We start from the raw sequence: 21,117 nt of genomic DNA on the forward strand, positions 1-21,117 counted from the left end.
GCGGACCTCTGGCGTTTGGCCAGCCTCTGTAAGTTCACAGACGCCTGCAGGGGGGAGATGCTAAGGGACTTCTTCATCGAGGGTATCGGTCATGCGGGAATTTTTCGCAAGTTAATTGAGACCAAGGACTTGACCTTGGAAGCGGTAGCGTTGCTAGCTCAAACTTTCAAGGCGGGGGAGGAAGAGACAAGAATGATTTACGCACGCAATTCTGCCTCTAACACGGCGATGGATCAGGGAGTCAACATCATAAATGCTACTCAGAGCCCCGCAGGCAGGCAGGGGCAGTCTGACATTTACTAGGCAGCAATAGATCCCAGAGCAGGATCTCAACAGAGACAATGGCAGGCTGAACGGACGTTCATGCCATCACAGTGGACAATGCGGCCCGGGATGGGGCCATTGACACCCACTAATAGGGTACTTAAGAGCAGTCAAAGGGACAGTTAGCGCGGAATTCCTGGCCATAGTCCCTTTGTCCTCAACAATGGAAAGTTTAACTCATGCTGGAGGTGTGGGGGGAAACACTCAGCTAGATCGTGCAGATTCCAACATTTTGTCTGCAGAAACTGCAATCTCAGTGGCCATTTAGCTCGAATGTGTAGAAAACCTGTAACCAGATTGATATATGAGACAGAGGGACCAGAAGAGGGTTCTGTGAGGCACGATGACTTTTGGGGTAAATCGATGGACGCCGAGGTTCAGCGTGTCCATGCGGCGAATATTCACAGTTCATACACCAAAACGCCACCAATGATGATGAGGGTTTTGTTGAATGGCATCCCAGTACCCATGGAGCTGGACACTGGGGCCAGCCAGTCACTCATGGGCGTTTAGCAATTCGAGAAGCTATGGTCACTCAAAGCCAGTAGACCAAAATTAGAACGTATTGAAACACAATTACGGACTTACACCAAGGAAATTATTCCGGTGCTAGGCAGTGCAGTGATGGCTGTCACACACAATGGGCTAGTGAACCGGCTGCCACTCTGGATTGTCCCGGGCAATGGTCCCGCACTGTTGGGGAGGAGCTTGTTAGCTGAGATGAACTGGATGTTCACGCAATGTCCTCGGTGGAGCGAAGTTCGTGCTCACAAGTCCTACAACAATTCAAGTCACTATTTCAACCGGGCATCGGGACTTTCAAAGGCACTAAAGTCACCCCGGATGCCAGGCCAGTGCACCACAAAGCCAGAGCGGTGCCGTATGTGATGCGGGAAAAAAATCGAGAGTGAATTGAACCGGCTGTTGCGAGAGTGTATCATCTCGCCTATTGAATTCAGTGACTGGGCGAGCCCCATCATTCCCGTTCTAAAAGTGGATGGCTCTGTCAGGATCTGTGGCGACTACAAGGCCACCATCAATCGGATGTCCCTACAAGACCAATACCCGCTCCCATGAGCGGAGGACCTCTTCGCCACGCTGGCATGTGGCAAGTTGTTCACCAAGTTGGACCTCACTTCAGCCTATATGACCCAGGAACTGGCTGACGAATCCAAACTACTGACCACCATCAAGGGACTGTTTGCGTATAACAGGTGCCCGTTTGGCATTCGATCAGCGGCCGCGATTTTTCAACGTAACATGGAAAGCCTGCTTAAATCCATTCCTAGAACGATCGTATTCCAGGACGACATCCTCATCACGGGTCAAGATACCGAGGAACACCTCCACAACCTGGAGGAGGTGCTACGCCGACTGGACCGGGTAGGCCTGTGACTCAAGAAGTCTAAATGTGTGTTTTTAGCTCCTGAGGTTGAGTTTCTGGGCAGGACGGTTGCTGCAGATGGGATTTGGCCCACCGAATCCAAAACAGAGGCAATTCGACGAGCACCCAGGCCCTGCAACACATCGGAGCTGCGTTCATTCCTGGGACTGTTGAACTATTTCGGGAACTTTCTGCCGAACTTGAGCACGTTGTTGGAGCCTGCGTAAGGGTTGCGATTGGTTTTGGGGGGACTGTCAGGAACTTTTTATCGGGCGCGAAACCTACTTTGTTCAAACAAGTTGTTGTTGACCCTGTACGACCCCTGTAAACATTTAGTTCTGACATGTGATGCATCATCCTATGGGGTTGGGTGCATGTTGCACCAGGGTAATACTGAGGGTCAGCTACAACCTGTGGCTTATGCCTCCAGGTCGCTCTCTCAAGCAGAACGGGGATATGGCATGGTCGAGAAGGAAGTGCTTGCATGTGTCTATGGTGTAAAAAAAATGCATCAGTACCTCTTCGGTAGGAAGTTTGAATTAGAAACGGACCACAAGCCACTCACATCCCTGTTGTCAGACAGTAAGGCTGTCAATGCCAATGCATCAGCTCGCATACAGTGGCGGGCCCTCACGCTGGCTGCTTATGACTACTCCATCCGGCACCGGCCCGGCACTGAAAACTGCGCTGACGCACTCAGCAGGCTCCCACTGGCCACCACCGAGAGGGCAGCTGAGCAAAGCACTGAGATGGTCATGGCTGTCGATGCCTTTGACAGTGCAGGCTCCCCCATCACAGTCCGCCAGATCAAAATCTGGACAAACAGAGATCCCCTCCAATCCTTGATTAAGAAATGTGTCCTGCCTGGGGATTGGGTGCCCGCACACGGAGCATGCCCTGAGGAGGCCGGACCATTCCACAGGCGGATGGATGAGCTCTCCATCCAAGCTGACTGCCTACTATGGGGCAGCCGGGTAGTCATGCCCCAGAAGGGCAGGGAGGCATTCATCAGGGAACTCCACAGCGAGCACCCAGGCATTGTGATGATGAAGGCCATTGCCCGGTCACACGTTTGGTGGCCTGGAATTGATTCAGACCTGAAACACTGTGTTTGCAGGTGCACGACATGTGCCTAGCTGGATAATGCCCCCAGGGATGCCCCGCTCAGGCCGTGGCCCTGGCCCACCAAGCCATGGTCACGCATTCACGTTGACTACGCGGGCCCGTTTATGGGGAAGATGTTCCTCATTGTAGTAGATGCGTACTCGAAATCGATCGAGTGCATCATCCTGAACAAACCGGCTATGCCGAATTTCCACCCTCTACTTCCGAGTCGATGTATGGCACATGGTTCAGAATTAGAGCAATCTTAATTTGCCCCTAGTTTACCCTTTCAACCACACAGGATGAGATGAGGAGAAGAGAGTACCAAGAATCTTAAGACGTTGGAACTATAGCCACGTATGAACCTTTAATGGGTCAAATCTTACTAGACAAATATCGCGTGTCAATGACACACACCATTATTAATGTGTAAATCGACCAGCAAGGTAAGGGGATTAAGAGATACACCGTGAGTTGCTTCGCACAATCAGCATCTCACCCTTAGCCTCCCCATTACTTTTAAGAAGATTAATTGTCCATTAAACTTGTCGCAGAAAGTTAGGGCTGGAATTTAAGAGTGTCCGCGTTTTAACAACGTGATAATTGTTAATGTAATGTCAGTCAACCTCTCTAGCCTAGAAAGGGACAATATAAACTGTTCAGTCTCATTCCAGCATGTAGTCAATTCTTCTTAGAGATTAAAACATTTTAAATTGTACAAACTTTTTCTTACTTTTCCTTCCTGTCTCTTTTTTTCTCAATCCAATTTTTCCCTCTTTTTATTTCTCTTTCTGTACCTGATTTGACTTTAATTTGCCCTATTTCCTTTTCCGTCGTTCTTCTGTTTCTTTCTCAATCCTTAAATCTCACGGGTTGAGGAGATGGACTGTTGGTCCCGTCATTCACTGAGGTCCCAGATGCCCTGTTATCTGCTCGCACTCCCAGCGAATTGTGACGCAAAAGTGTTTTCGAACTGAAAGATGCAGGATAAAGTCTAACTAACGCGAGATGCCCCAACTCCAGCAAGATCTGGCCCATGTGTTTTCTTAAACTCCTCTCCTTTAGCAGGGGTGTCTACAGATTTAAGTTAAATGAGCTAACACCTCCGCTAAAGCAGCAGAGAGAGGAATTTCAGCTGAATATGATAAGCGTTCTACTTTAGTATACTATCACGGCCATTGTCTTTTCCCTTTGCCTATGAAACCTTTGTGATATATTTTTATGCCATCACTAACAAACACACTCCAGGTTGGCTCTGATACAGAAACTATCATGTGACTTTGCCACATGAGCCTTTTATTATTTACATCAGTGGTTGCATTACCACAGTAGTCCACCAGGTGGAGCTATATTACAACCTTTAAATCAAGTACAAGGATTACATAAGAAATAGGAGCAGGAGTAGGCCATACGGCTCCTCGAGCCTGCGCTGCCTTTTAATACGATCATGGCTGATCCGATCACGGACTGAGGTCCACTTCCCTGCCTGCTCAACTATTGTTGAGTGACACACAGATACTTGGATATCCTCAGGAGCATTGCCAACTATCGTTATTCACAGACAGCAGAGGGTCTCACATTTTGCCTTCCGCTCCAACTATCTACCACGGGAACCATCCCTACAATTGTTACTTCATCAGTGGCCCTACTTCTATTCCGCAAAGGACACATTAAAAACGAACCCAATTTCTTGACAGCATAGTCAGGTAATGAATAAGACGCAGAAGTTCTGGCACACAAGCCTGGCATTTATGACTGAAACAAAACGCACTTGCCAGTCAGACCTCCGACCTGCATTCTGTTCCGGATACATTTTCCGGTAATTGTATAAATATTGGCCCAGAATTTCCGACGTCCTGGGTCCGTACAAAGTTTCTACAGACCCAGGAAGGCATCGGAAGAAACGATTTTCAGTGCGCAATGCGCATGCGCTGAAAACCGGCTTTTCCGATCTATCAAGCTGGAGCTCGACAGATCATCCGCATCTCAGGTGCGAGGACATTTGGACATGGAAGTTTAGGCTATTTATCCATTTCTTACATGGCAAATGTCCTCAAAACTCTTGCGCCTGAAGAAGTAGGTGCATAGCCAACTGTTACAGGCGTAAGAGTTTAAAAACATAGAAAAAACATGATTAAAATAAAAATTTTAAAAACACATTTATGTTAAAACCCTGCCCACTCAGATAATGTTATTTAAAACCCTAACCCTAACTTTTTTTTTTAAATCGGGAATTTTTTTTCTTTAAAAGACATGTATAACATTTTTAATTTCTATTAGTTTATTGTGTGAGGTGTTTTTTAAATGTTTTATGTAGTGTTTGAGCGTTTTGGGGTTTTTCTCATTCACTGTAATAGGAGATTCATAACTTACGAAACTCCTATTACAATGAATGAGAAAATGCTTAGCTGTGATTGGGTGTCCAGGCCCAGGTGACTCCTGCGGACATCCCAACGTGCACGTGCTGTGCATCGCAGGGAGAGGAGGCTTGTGGATCGGGAGTTCCAGCAGCGCAGCAGCTTCAGGTAAGTGCGCATTTTATTTCTATTTTTTCTGGATTTACCCGTGGGAAGACCTCCTTGGAATTTCTGCCCCAATGTAATTGACTGTAAAACCATCATATCTCTGTTATGCATCCTGCTGTTATCCAACTGAGCTCAACCCATCCCCACGATTTCTGCAAAATGGTAGAATATGCAATAATAGTATATATGGATTCCCAAAGTCTTTATTGCTCCATCTCATTAGTGTTACCACTTAGAATCGCTCTTTTTCACCACTGTACGCAATTAGTATTTGCCTTTTCTAACTGTCAATGAAGCACAGGAGAGAAAATGAGTTGGCTTTAAAATTCAGCTGTTTTTTTTAAGTTGTACTATTACCATCAAGAAAGACACTCACTTTCCTCCCTCTCTCTTATCGTAGTCTTTCTCTGTCTCTCTTTCACCGTCTCTTTCTAACCCCAGTCTTTCTCTGTCTCCCTCTCTCACCTCCTCTCTCTTTCTGACCCCAGTCTCTGTGTCCCTCTCTCAGCTCCTCTCTCTCTCTGATCTCACTCTTTCTCTGTCCCTCTCAGCTCCTCTCTCTCTCTGACCCCAGTCTTTCTTTCTCTCTCCCTCCCTCACCATAATATATTTTCTGATGTTTATAAAAACACAATGCAGAAGGTATGTAATTGGAGCCATCATCTTTCTCAAACACACTCATGATCTGTATTATTATAAGAAAAAACACTCACCACAATCTTACCCGAATAAAGCTATGTCATGTCTTTTATAAACTAGCATCGCTGATCACAGATATTCGGGGAAATGTCTTTAGTTTGCAAGCAGGAGGAAAGAAATTGTATATTATGTGATAATTAAGAAGTAGCCATTTTATGCAAATGTAAATAAAAAGAAAAATGATTTTAAACGTATCTTTTGATTTTAGGCCAGCACACCTGAGTGACAAAGTATCATTAGTCTGTTTGCCAGAAAAGGGCTATATATTATCGAGTGGGACAGAATGCTACGTCACAGGCTGGGGTGAAACACAAGGTACAGATTAATGAAAATCTTTCTCAAAGTAAAATTACATGACTTTCATTGTTTGCTTTTTCCTCTCCTCCTGTCTAATTTTACCCTCATGCCCCCACCCCACCCACCCCCTCCTGAACCCCCCATCACCCCTCACCCCCTCCCCCCGCCTCCCCCCCTCACCCCCCTCACCTCCTCTTCCCCCCCTACCCCCTCCTCACCCCCCCTACCCCCTCCTCACCCCCCCCACCTCACCCCCTCCCTCCCCGCCTCACCCCTCCTCCTCCCGCCACCCCTTCTGCCCACCACCCCCCCCTCACCTGCCCTCTCCTGAAGGCGTCTATTCCAGGGCTGCTTGTTCTACCATGATTGCTGATAACTTGGCCAAGTTCTGTGTGTGTGATTTGTGTCTCAGTGGGTAGCACAATCGTCTCTGAGTCAGAAGGTTGTGGGTTCAAGTCCCACTCCAGGGACTTTAGCACAAAAATCTAGGCTGACACTCCAGTGCAGTGCTGACGGAGTGCTGCACTGTCGGAGGTGCCGTCTTTCAGATGAGACATTAAACCGAGGCCCCCTGTGTTCTCTCAAGTGGACGTAAAAGATCCCAGGGCACTATTTTGAAGAAGAGCAGGGGACTTATCCCCGGTGTCCTAGTCCCAATATTTATCCCTCAATCAACATCTCAGAAATAGAATATCTGGTCATTATCACATTGCTGTTTGTGGGAGCTTGCTGTGCGCAAATTGGCTGCTGCGTTTCCCACATTACAACAGTGACTACTCTCCAAAAATACTTCATTGGCTGTAAAGCGCTTTGAGACGTCCGGTGGTCGTGAAAGGTGCAAGTCTGTCTTTCTATCAACCAGAAAAAGAGAATTGATTTACTTGTTGACCATGGGGGGGCATCACAGATAACTGCTAACCCTGTCTGGGTTAACCACGTGCAAGGATTTTCAAAAGGCATTGTGGAATCAAGAGCGGGAATTCTTGAACTTTGGCAGGGCGGATGAGAGTGATCGCTACCTGGGGAGTGGAGGCCCCGTGTGTTTCAGGAGGAATCCGGACATCCTTTAAATTCTGGGAGGGGAGGAGTGAGGGCAGTTTATGCACCCCCCCCCACCCCCCACGACAAGAATGGGGGGAGGGGCTGTTCCCAGGCCTCCTGGGAAATTTCACCCATTCTGCCCATATAAGTTCTCAGAGAAACTCACAGTACAACAACAACTTGTATTTATATAGCACTTTTCACACATAATAAAACGTCCCAAGGTGCTTCACAGGAGCGTTATCAAACAAAATTTGACACCGAGCCACATAAGGAAACATTAGGGCAGATGACCAAAAGCTGGATCAAAGAGGTAGGTTTTAAGGAGCGTCTTAAAAGAGGGGAGAGAGGTGGCAAGGTGGAGAGGTTTAGGGAGGGAGTCCCAGAGCTTGTGGCCCAGGCAGCTGAAGGCACGGCCGTGGATCTTTTATGTGCACCCGAAAGGTCAAACGGGGCCTCGGTTTAACGTCTCATCAAAAAGACGTCACCTCGGACAGTGCAGCACTCACTCAGCGCTGCAGGGAAGTGTCAGCCTACGTGTTGTGTTCAAGTCTCCAGACTGGGACCTGTCCCACAACCTTCTGCCTCACAGGCGAGAGCGCTACCCCTGAGCCACAGCTGATCGTCGTGAAACGAGATTGTAAGATCATTTGGCGAGAGGTGGGCGCCGGAGGGACTGGAGTGCATCATCACCCCCGGCAACCAAATTTTAATTTGACCATTTAATGTTTAAAGTCTGATTTGTTTAATTGTCGATTTTAGTGCCCCCTCCCCCCTCCTTTAATTAGGGGCACTTGATTTAATGATTTATTGATTTACAGATTTACGGATGCAACAAAATAGTTGTAGTTGTAAGATCATTTGGAAGTGGAACGGTCACTTGACCCATGAAAAGGTTGCTTCCAATGGACGAAGCCCAATTTGAATTGCCGTAAATTCTCCCCATCTTCATTGATCTTCTCAGAGAGATGAATAACCATAGATAAAATGTCAGACCTAAATCTCTGCTAGCAACTAAGCAAAAATTTCAGAGGTTCATTTACTATTATAATCCACTTTATTCCACTCCAGCCAATTGCATTCCACAGATAGTATTCCCACGGTCCCCAGACCTGGCATATTCTAAACAGTATTGGATAATCTATGCTTCTACCCGTCCCTCTACCTTTCAATCCCAATCTTAACTGGCTCTAACTAGATTCTTATGTCCTGTGACCCTGTACGCACAACCTAGGTATAAAAAAGCACTGACAGCGGAAAGTCATCTCAGTGTGCTATTTTTAGCACACTGGCTAATGATTTCCATCAAATTGCTGTGTGTGTTATTGGAACTGAACCATTAACCTGCCTGGGATCACAACATTCTTAAAACAACACACACAGGAATTGACTCAGATGCGTTAACCAGTTGAAGATGCACGTACTAGCAGCATTGTCACCTAGGCTTGTCAACTCTGGTTGGACAGACTCCTGGAGGGCCCATCACATGACTTCCTGCCTCCAACCACCCCGTCCCCACACTCCCACCATTGGTCTCCTGACGTGGCCATACTCGCAGCGCACTGAATTCCCAAACCAATTGGAAAGCGCATAGACTTTTCATTGCCCAATTGGTTGATTCTTGACACTACATTACCCGATTGGATGATTACTGACTCTCTGACTCTGCATTACCCGATTGGATGATTATTTACTCTACATTACCCAATTGGATGATTCATGACTCTATATTACCCGATTGGATGATTATTGACTCTACGTTACCCAATTGGATGATTACTGACTCTACATTACCTGATTGGATGATTCATGACTCTATATTACCCGATTGGATGATTATTGACTCTACATTACCCGATTGGATGATTACTGACTCTCTGACTCTACATTACCCAATTGGATGATTACTGACTCTACATTACCTGATTGGATGATTCATGACTCTGCATTACCCGATTGGATGATTCATGACTCTGCATTACCCGATTGGATGATTCATGACGCTACATTACCCGATTGGATGATTCATGACGCTACATTACCTGATTGGATGATTATTGACTCTACATTACCCGATTGGATGATTATTGACTCTGCATTACCCGATTGGATGATTATTTATTCTACATTACCTGATTGGATGATTCATGACTCTATATTACCTGATTGGATGATTATTGACTCTACATTATCTGATTGGATGATTCATGACTCTGCATTACCCAATTGGGTGATTATTGACTCTACATTACCCGATTGGATGATTATTGACTCTACATTACCCAATTGGATGATTATTGACTCTACATTACCCGATTGGATGATTATTTACTTTACATTACCCGATTGGATGATTCATGATTCTACATTACCCGATTGCTGATTATTGACTCTACATTACCCAATTGGATGATTCATGACGCTACATTACCCGATTGGATGATTCATGACTCTGCATTACCCGATTGGATGATTCATGACTCTGCACTACCCGATTGGATGATTATTGACTCTACATTACCCGATTGGATGATTATTTACTCTACATTACCCGATTGGATGATTATTTATTCTACATTACCTGATTGGATGATTCATGACTCTACATTACCCGATTGGATGATTATTGACTCTACATTACCCAATTGGATGATTATTGACTCTACATTACCCGATTGGATGATTATTTATTTTACATTACCCGATTGGATGATTCATGATTCTACATTACCCGATTGATGATTATTGACTCTACATTATCCGATTGGATGATTCATGACTCTACATTACCTAATTGGATGATTATTGACTCTACATTACCCAATTGGATGATTATTGACTCTACATTACCCGATTGGATGATTACTGACTCTCTGACTCTGCATTACCCGATTGGATGATTATTTACTTTACATTACCCGATTGGATGATTCATGATTCTACATTACCCGATTGATGATTATTGACTCTACATTACCCAATTGGATGATTCATGACGCTACATTACCTGATTGGATGATTCATGACTCTACATTACCCGATTGGATGATTCATGACTCTGCATTACCCGATTGGATGATTCATGACTCTGCACTACCCGATTGGATGATTATTGACTCTACATTACCCGATTGGATGATTATTTATTCTACATTACCTGATTGGATGATTCATGACTCTACATTACCCGATTGGATGATTATTGACTCTACATTACCCAATTGGATGATTATTGACTCTACATTACCCGATTGGATGATTATTTACTTTACATTACCCGATTGGATGATTCATGATTCTACATTACCCGATTGATGATTATTGACTCTACATTACCCGATTGGATGATTACTGACTCTCTGACTCTGCATTACCCGATTGGATGATTATTGACTCTACATTACCCAATTGGATGATTACTGACTCTACATTACCTGATTGGATGATTCATGACTCTGCATTACCCGATTGGATGATTCATGACTCTACATTACCCGATTGGATGATTATTTACTCTGCATTACCCGATTGGATGATTACTGACTCTCTGATCCTGCATTACCCGATTGGATGATTCATGATGCTACATTACCTGATTGGATGATTCATGATTCTACATTACCCGATTGGATGATTATTGACTCTACATTATCCGATTGGATGATTCATGACTCTACATTACCCGATTGGATGATTATTGACTCTACATTACCCGATTGGATGATTATTGACTCTACATTACCCGATTGGATGAGCCAAACAGCATTTTTTCCATGTCTATTATTTTTATAACGAGTAAAGAAACGTGTTCAAAGAAATATTTTTTAAAAAACATAATTTTTTATTGCACCTATGATGTATCTCCTGGGTTGTATGCAGTACCCTAGAGATGTAGGGGTGACATTCGGCTTGGCTGAGGACATGAAGCAGACGGTATCACATCTGTCGCTCATTTTTTGCCCTGCCTGATATTCAGATTTATGGAAATCAGTGGAACTAAATATTGGTCAGGACGTGCCATGGCACCATTTGCGATACCACCCGTTTTACGTCCCTGCCCCAAGTTGAATTTCAACCGCTTAGCCTTTAATTTCCGGAGACTCGGGGGCAATCCTAGAGGGTTGACAAGTGTACAGTCACTGCTAAAGGCAAGGTTTACCCCCTCAGCTGTGGCTCAGTGGGTAGTACACTCGCCTCTGAGTCAGAAGATTGTGGGTTCAAGTCCCACTCCAGTGCCGTGCTGAAGGAGTGCTGCACTGTCGGAGGGGCTGCCTTTCAGATAAGACATTAAACCGAGGCCCCGTCTGCTCTTTCGGGTGGACGTAAAAGATCCCATGGCACTATTTTGAAGACAAGCAGGGGAGTTATCCTCGGTGTCCTGGACAATATTTATCTCTCAATCAACATAACAAAAAACAGATTATCTGGTCATTATACATTGCTGTTTGTGGGAGCTGGCTGTGCGCAAATTGGCTGCCGCGTTTGCCACATTACAACAGTGACTACACCACAAAAGTACTTCATTGGCTTTAAACTACTTTGAGATGTCCGGTGGTCATGAAAGGCACTATATAAATCCAAGTCTTTCTTTCTTTCTACCCTATCTCTACGACCACAAGCATGTGGGTTAAGCAACTCTGAGCCATGCCATTCAGACTATTAGCTGGTACTAGAGAGCTATCTAGCAGTGTGACCCCCTCTCTGGTCATCTATACAACAGGTCCCTCTCACAGACCCCACAACATTGTCTATAAAACAATAAAGGGATCCAATATCATAGATACAGAAAAACTATTTCCTCTGGTGGTGAAATCCAGAACAAGAGGACGCAGTCTTAAAATCAGAGCTAGGTCATTCCTGAGTGAAATCAGGAAGCACTTCTTCACACAAAGGGTAGTGGAAATCCAAAATGCTCTCTCCTGAAAGACTGTGAATGCTAGGCCAATTGAAATTTGCAAGCCCTGAGATCGCTAGATTTTTGTTGAGTTAGGGTATCAAAGAATATGGATCAAAGGCAGATAGATGGACCTAAGATACAGATCAGCCACAATCTAATTGAATGGTGGGACAGGGTGCGAGGCTTACGCCTTGTCCTATGTTCTCAAGTGTACTAGAAAAATGACCCATCCCAAAAAATAACCCATAAAACCATGCAATAGCCCCTGCCCATTAAATGGTAGGACTATCGAGATTTGCGACACAGAAGGAGGATGTCAGTGTGTCCCTCTGTAACTACAGTGTCAGCAATGTCCACTCCTGATACACTGAGTCAAACCCAGTGTACCAAGGTTCACTTTTGTAAAAAGTCTTTATAAATTGAACTGTTAAATTTTTAAAATCAGTTTGTCTGTAACATTTGGTTTCTTAAAGTAAAATATTAAAAAGCACACAGAAATATTTCAGCCCTCTAATGACAAACATGTCTCACACCCATGGGATATTTTAAGGTCAGGAATTCCTGTGTGTATCTTACCCACCACACGTTCATTGTGTGGCAACATACATACATTTTGGTTCTAGGGTATAAGGCTGAGTTTTTACTCAACGAGCACTGTGCCAGTAATAATCCTGGCTTCCTGTGTTACAATTGTTGTGCTCATTAAAAGACTTGCATTTATATAGCGCCGTTGACAACCTCAGACGTTCCACAGCACTTTACAGCCAATTAAGTACTTTTGAAGCATCGTCACTGTTGTAATATGGGAAACGTGGCAGTCAATTTGGACACAGCAAGCTCCCACAAACTCATCATCATAGGCAGTCCCTCGGAATCGAGGAAGAATTGCTTCCACTCTAAAAATGAGTCCTTACATGGCTGAACAGTCCAATACTGTTGTGTATCTGTAAAGCATGCACTCCCATGTTCTGCCACCAGGGAGCTCATCCCCTGAAGTACCAAGGGATCCCAGCATCCCTTGGGAGCACTGTATATAAGCCTGCCCCTAAGGCCCATTCCTCATTCTGGAGTGTCTTATTAAAGACTGAGGTCACCGTTACTTTCACCTCCCTGTGTGCAGCCTCATCTGTGTTAGGAACACAATAACTGGCGATGAGAATACGAATCCATCGCAAAGATGCAGCAAACTGTGGGCATCCTGGAGAAGTTCTCGGAGGGTGAGGACTGGGAAGCCTATGTCGAACGGCAAGACCAGTACTTTGTAGCCAACGGAGAAGGAAGCCAAGACAAAGGCTATCAGGAATGCGCCCAGGCCACAGAACGTCACGGAGCTGCGGTTGTTCCTGGGACTCCTCAACTATTTTGGTAACTTCCTACCCGGGTTAAGCACCCTTTTAGAGCCCCTACATGTATTATTGCGCAAAGGTGAGAACTGGGTATGGGGAAAAAAAAACAAGTAATTGCTTTTGAGAAAGCCAGAAACATTTTATGCTCCAACAAGCTGCTTGTATTGCATAACCCGTGTAAAAGAGTTGTGCTAGCATGAGATGTGTCGTCGTACGGAGTCGGATGTGTGTTACAACAAGCTAACGTTGCGGGGAAGTTGCAATCTGTCGCCTATGCCTCCAGGAGCTTATCTAAGGCCGAGAGGGCCTACAGCATGATTGAGAAAGAGGCATTAGCATGTGTGTTTGGGGTAAAGAAAATGCATCAGTACATGTTTGGCCTCAAATTTGAGCTGGAAACTGATCACAAGCCCCTCATATCCCTGTTCGCTGAAAACAAGGGGATAAATACTAATGCCTCAGCCCGCATACAAAAGTGGGCACTCGTGCTATCAGCGTATAACTATACCATCCGCCACAGGCCAGGCACCGAGAACTGTGCGGATGCTCTCAGTCGGCTACCATTGCCCACCACGGGGGTGGAAATGGCGCAGCCTGCAAACTTGTTGATGGTGGCGCAGCCCGCAGACTTGTTGATGATCATGGAAGCGTTTAAAAATGATAAATCACCTGTCATGGCCCGCCAGATTAGGACTTGGACCAGCCAAGATCCTCTGCTGTCCCTAGTAAAAAACTGTGTACTGCATGGGAGCTGGGCAGCATCCCCGCTGAAATGCAAGAGCTAATCAAGCCGTTCCAGCAGCGAAAGGAAGAGCTGTTCATTCAGGCAGACTGCCTGTTGTGGGGTAACCGCGTAGTGCTACCCAAAAAGGGCAGGGAGACGTTCATCTCGGATCTCCACAGCACACACCCGGGTATAGTAATGATGAAAGCGATAGCCAGATCCCACATGTGGTGGCCCGGTATCAACTCTGACTTAGAGTCCTGTGTACGGCAATGCAGCGTATGTGCTCAGTTAAGCAAGGCGCCCAGAGAGGCACCATTAAGTTTGTGGTCCTGGCCCTCCAGACCATGGTCGAGGATCCACATCGACTATGCGGGCCCGTTTCTCGGTAAAATGTTCCTGGTGGTGGTGGATGCTTTTTCAAAATGGATTGAATGTGAAATAATGTCGGGAAGCACCGCCACCACCACCATTGAAAGCCACGGCCTGCCTGACATACTAGTCAGTGACAACGGGCCATGTTTCACCAGTGCCGAATTTAAAGAATTCATGACCCGCAATGGGATCAAACATGTCACCTCGGCCCCGTTTAAACCAGCCTCCAATGGGCAGGCAGAGCGAGCAGTACAAACCATCAAACAGAGCCTTAAACGAGTCACAGAAGGCTCACTCCAAACCCGCCTGTCCCGAGTACTGCTCAGCTACCGCACCAGACCCCACTCGCTCACAGGGGTGCCCCCGGCTGAGCTACTCATGAAAAGGACACTTAAAACCAGACTCTCGCTGGTTCATCCCAACCTGCATGATCAGGTAAAGAGCAGGCGGCAGCAACAAAATGTGAACAATGGTCACGCCACTGTGTCACGGGAAATTGATCTGAATGACGCTGTGTATGTGCTATACTATGGACATGGTCCCAAGTGGATCGCGGGCACGGTGATAGCTAAAGAAGGGAGCATGGTGTTTGTAGACAAACTGGACAATGGGCAAATTTGCAGAAAGCACCTGGACCAAACGAGGCTGTGGTTCACAGACTGCCCTGAACAACCCACAGCAGACACCACCTTTTTCGAGCCCACAACACACACCCAAAGGATCAACGACACCACGCCGGACCAGGAAATCGAACCCATCAAGCCCAGCAGCCCAGCAAGGCCAGGCTCACCTAGCAGCCCTGCAGGGCCAACAACACGCCAGCCCAGCGAGGGCACAGCCAACACACCAGAACAGACATTTGTACCGAGGCCGTCCATCAGGGAAAGAAAGGCTCCCGACCGCCTCATCTTATAAATAGCTTTCACTTTGACTTTGGGGGGGGGAAGTGATGTTGTGTATTTGTAAAGCATGCACTCCCATGTTCTGTCACCAGGGAGCTCATCCCCTGAAGTGCCAAGGAATCCCAGCATTCCTTGGGAACACTGTATATAAGTCCTGTTCCTCACTCTGGAGTGTCTTATTAAAGACTGAGGCTACTGTTACTTTAATCCCCCTGTGTGCAGCCTCATCTGTGCTCGGAACACAATAAATACGAGAACCACAGTCCCTGTCACAGGTGGGACAGATAGTCGTTGAGGGAAAGTGTGGGTGGGACTGGCTTGCCGCACGTCGCAGCAATTACTTAAATGACCAGATCATCTGCTTTTTGTGATGTTAATTGAAGGATAAATATTGGTCAGAACACCGGGGATAACTCCCCTGCTCTTCTTCGTGGTGGATGGAAGTGCTGGCCCCTCAATGAAGAAAGGGTTGGGGGAACTCCCTCCCTAAACCACTTCACCTCAATACCTCTCTCTCTCCTCCTTTAAGACGCACCTTAAAACCTACCTCTTTGACCAAACTTTTGGTCACCTGTCCTAATGTCTCTTTATGTGGCTCGGTGTTTAATTCTGTTTGATAACGCTCCTATGAAGTGCCTTGGCATGTTTTACTACGCCTCAAATTCAAAATTCCCATCCTTGTTTACAATTCCCTCCATGGCTGTGCCCCTCCCTGTAATCTGGAATCTCCTCCAGCCCCACAACCGCCCCGAGATGTCTGCACTCCTCAAATTCCGCCCTCTTGAACAACCCTGATAATAACTGCTTAACCATCGGTGGCCGTGCCTTCAGCTGCCTGGGCCCCAAGCTCTGGAACTCCCTGTCTAAACCTCTCCGCCTCGTTCCCTCTCTTTCCTCCATTAAGACGCTCCTTAAAACCTAACTCTTTGACCCTCACCTGCCGTAATTGCTTCTTATGTGGCTCGGTGTCAAATTTATTTGTTGTGTCTTATAACACTCCTGTGAAGTGCCTTAGGACGTTTCACAACATTAAAGGTGCTATATAAATACAAGTTGTTTTGTTGTGAAAGGTGCTGTAGAAATGTAAGTTGTTGTTGCTTGCCGGATATTCACTTTGTTCATATATCCAATTTGCTTTTAGGAACCAGAGGTGACGGGATTTTAAAAGAAGCAGGTTTTCCAGTGCTGGACAATAAAGTTTGCAATCGCCCCGAATATTTGAATGGAAGAGTAAAAAGCTCTGAATTGTGCGCAGGAAATGTGGATGGGGCTGTGGACAGCTGTCAGGTACGTGAACATTCAGCTGGGTGGAAGGTGAAGAATTCTTTGGCATTCTCTACCCCAGAGGGCTGTGGATGCTGAATCGTTGAGTAGATTCAAGACTGAGCTAGATAGATTTTTGGACTCTAGGGAAATCAAGAGATATGGAGATCGGGCGGGAAAGTGGAGTTGAGGTCGAAGATCAGCCGTGATCTTATTGAATGGTGGAGCAGGCGTGAAGGGCCGAATGGCCGACTCCTGCTCCTAATTCTTATGTTCTTAGAATGGCTGAAAATAACAAATGGGAAGGATGAGCGACTAATATGCAACTAGACGACCTGGGGGAGAGGTTCACTTTGCTTTAATGTTAAAATTCAGTCTACAGATTAATGACTTCATAGTTTCGTTGTTACCTTCTGACCTGTAGCATTGAAATGGAACCCTGGAAACAAAGGAACAGGAGGAGGCCATTCAGCCCCTCGAGCCTGCTCCTTCATTCAATGAGATCATGGCTGATCTGTACCTCAACTCCGTTACCCTGCCTTTGCTCCATATTCCTTGACCTGATAAAGCTCGAAGACAAAAGCAAAACCAAACAACTGGCCATCTGAAATAAAAACAGTAAAATGCTGGACCTACTCAGGATCTGTGGAGAGTGAAACAGGGTTAATGGGGGGAATTTTAACATGGGTGAGCGGGTGGGAGTGAGTGCTGGCGGAGGGGGGGGGGAAGGTTAAATGATAAAATTCGAGGCGTGTCGGGAAGCCGACACAGACCTACCGACTTCTGGGTTTTACTGAGGTGGGGCAAGGGGCGGACAGCCAATCCACTCCCAGGAGGCGGACTGGCATTGGAAGCATGTTACTGTGGTTGGAAGCCTCGGATTGAACCTGCTGGGCAGATTTTACTGTTCCTGATCTGGTTTCCCGGGCCTCGGGAAACCCGGCAGTTTCAGCGAGGTGAGGCTATGCTCTGGGATCTCTCCTTGTGGGCCTGGAGGAGCAGGTGTGCTTCCCCCCCCCAGCTCCCCAAACCAAGTCAAGGATCGGACTCCCCCACCCACACACACACACACACCCCCCCACACACACACACACACCCCCCCCACACACACACACACCCCCCCCCACACACACACACACCCCCCCCACACACACACACACCCCCCCCCACACACACACACACCCCCCCCCACACACACACACCCCCCCCCCACACACACACACCCCCCCCCCACACACACACACCCCCCCCCCACACACACACACACCCCCCCCACACACACACACACCCCCCCCCCACACACACACACACCCCCCCCCACACACACACACACCCCCCCCACACACACACACACCCCCCCCACACACACACACACACACACCCCCCCCACACACACACACCCCCCCCACACACACACACCCCCCCCACACACACCCCCCCCCCCACCACACACCCCCCCACCACCCCCCCCCCACCACACCCCCCCCCCCCACCACACACACCCCCCCCCACACACACCCCCCCCCACACCCCCCCCACCCCCCCCACACCCCCACCCCCCACACACACACCCCTCCCCCACACCCCCCCCACACCACACACACCCCCCCCCACCCCACACCCCCCCCCCCACACCCCACACACCCCCCCCCCACACACCCACCCCCCCCACACACCCCCCCCACACCCCCCCCCCACACACACACCCCCCTCCACACACACCACCCCCCCCCACACACACCCCCACACCCCCCCCCCCCACACACACCCCCCCCACACACCCCCCCCACACACACACACACCCCCACACACACACACACACCCCACCCCCCCCCCACACACACACACACCCCACACCACCCCCCCCACACACACACACACCCCACACCACCCCCCCCACACCACCCCCACACACCCCACACCACCCCCCCCACACCACCCCCACACACACCACCCCCCACACACACACACCCCACCCCCCACACACACACACCCCACCCCCCACACACACACACCCCACCCCCCACACACACACACCCCACCCCCCACACCCCACCCCCCACACACACACACCCCACCCCCCACACACACACACCCCACCCCCCACACACACACCCCTCCCCCACACCCCCCCCACACCACACACACCCCCCCCACCCCACACCCCCCCCCCCCCACACCCCACACACCCCCCCCCCACACACCCACCCCCCCCACACACCCACCCCCCCCACACACCCCCCCCACACCCCCCCCCCACACACACACCCCCCTCCACACACACCACCCCCCCCCACACACACCCCCACACCCCCCCCCCACACACACCCCCCCCACACACCCCCCCCACACACACACACACCCCCACACACACACACACACCCCACCCCCCCCCACACACACACACACCCCACACCACCCCCCACACACACACACACACCCCACACCACCCCCCCCACACCACCCCCACACACCCCACACCACCCCCCCCACACCACCCCCACACACCCCACACCACCCCCCCACACCACCCCCACACACACCACCCCCCACACACACACACCCCACCCCCCACACACACACACCCCACCCCCCACACACACACACCCCACCCCCCACACCCCACCCCCCACACACACACACCCCACCCCCACACACACACACCCCACCCCCCACACACACACACCCCACCCCCCACACACACACACCCCACCCCCCACACACACACACACACACACCCCCACACACACCCCCCCCCCACACACACCCCCCCCCCCACACACACCCCCCCACACACACCCCCCCCCCACACACACCCCCCCCCCACACGCACACCCCCCCCCCACACGCACACCCCCCCCCCACACGCACACACCCCCCCCACACGCACACCCCACCCCCCCACACGCACACCCCACCCCCCCCCACACGCACACCCCACCCCCCCCCACACGCACACCCCACCCCCCACACGCACACCCCACCCCCACACACACCCCCCCACACACACCCCCCCCACACACCCCCCCACACACACACCCCCCCCACACACACACCCCCCCCACACACACCCCCCCCACACACACCCCCCCCCACACACACCCCCCCCCACACACACACACCCCCCTCCCACACGCACACACCCCACCCACACACGCACACACCCCACCCACACACGCACACACCCCACCCACACACGCACACACCCCACCCCCACACACACCCCACCCCCCACACACACACACCCCACCCCCCACACACACACACCCCACCCACACACACACCCCACCCCCCACACACCCCACCCCCCACACACACACACCCCACCCCCCACACACACACACCCCACCCCCCACACACACACACCCCACCCCCCACACACACACACCCCACCCCCCACACACACACACCCCACCCCCCACACACACACACACCCCACCCCACACACACACACACCCCACACACACACACCCCACCCCCCACACACACACACCCCACCCCCACACACACACACACCCCACCCACACACCCCACCCACACACCCCACCCACACACCCCACCCCCCACACACACACACCCCACCCCCCACACACACACACCCCACCCCCCACACACACACACCCCACCCCCCCCACACACACACCCCACCCCCCCACACACACACCCCACCCCCCCCACACACACACCCCACCCCCCCCACACACACACCCCACCCCCCCCACACACACACCCCACCCCCCCCACACACACACCCCACCCCCCCCACACACACACCCCACCCCCCCCACACACACACCCCACCCCCCCACACACACACACACAACCCCCCCCACACACACACACACACCCCACCCCCCCTACACACACACACCCCACCCCCCCCCACACACACACACACACCCCACCCCCCCCACACACACACACACACCCCACCCCCCACACACACACACCCCACCCCCCACACACACACACCCCACCACACACACACACCACCACACCACACACACACACCCCACCACACACACACACCCCACCCCCCACATACACACACCCCACCCCCCACATACACACACCCCACCCCCCACACACACACACCCCACCCCCCCACACACACACACCCCACCCCCCCATCCCACCCCCCCCACACACACATCCCACCCCACACACACACACACACACACACCCCACCCCCCCACACACACACACCCACCCCCCACACCCACACACACACCCCCC

General features: G+C 49.8%; 1 protein-coding gene across 1 annotated transcript in view; it reads left to right on the forward strand.

Moving 5' to 3' along the window:
- The window catches only part of plg (plasminogen), a 283,880-nt gene that overhangs the window by 256,104 nt on the left and 6,659 nt on the right, over window positions 1-21,117 (forward strand). The window contains exons 19-20 of the mRNA XM_070891008.1: window positions 6,245-6,351; window positions 16,760-16,905. Of these exons, the coding sequence (XP_070747109.1) occupies window positions 6,245-6,351; window positions 16,760-16,905 (253 nt within the window). The remainder of the gene's footprint in view (window positions 1-6,244; window positions 6,352-16,759; window positions 16,906-21,117) is intronic.

This window comes from Pristiophorus japonicus, chromosome 9 (genome assembly GCF_044704955.1).
Source record: "Pristiophorus japonicus isolate sPriJap1 chromosome 9, sPriJap1.hap1, whole genome shotgun sequence".
NCBI lineage: Eukaryota > Metazoa > Chordata > Chondrichthyes > Pristiophoridae > Pristiophorus > Pristiophorus japonicus.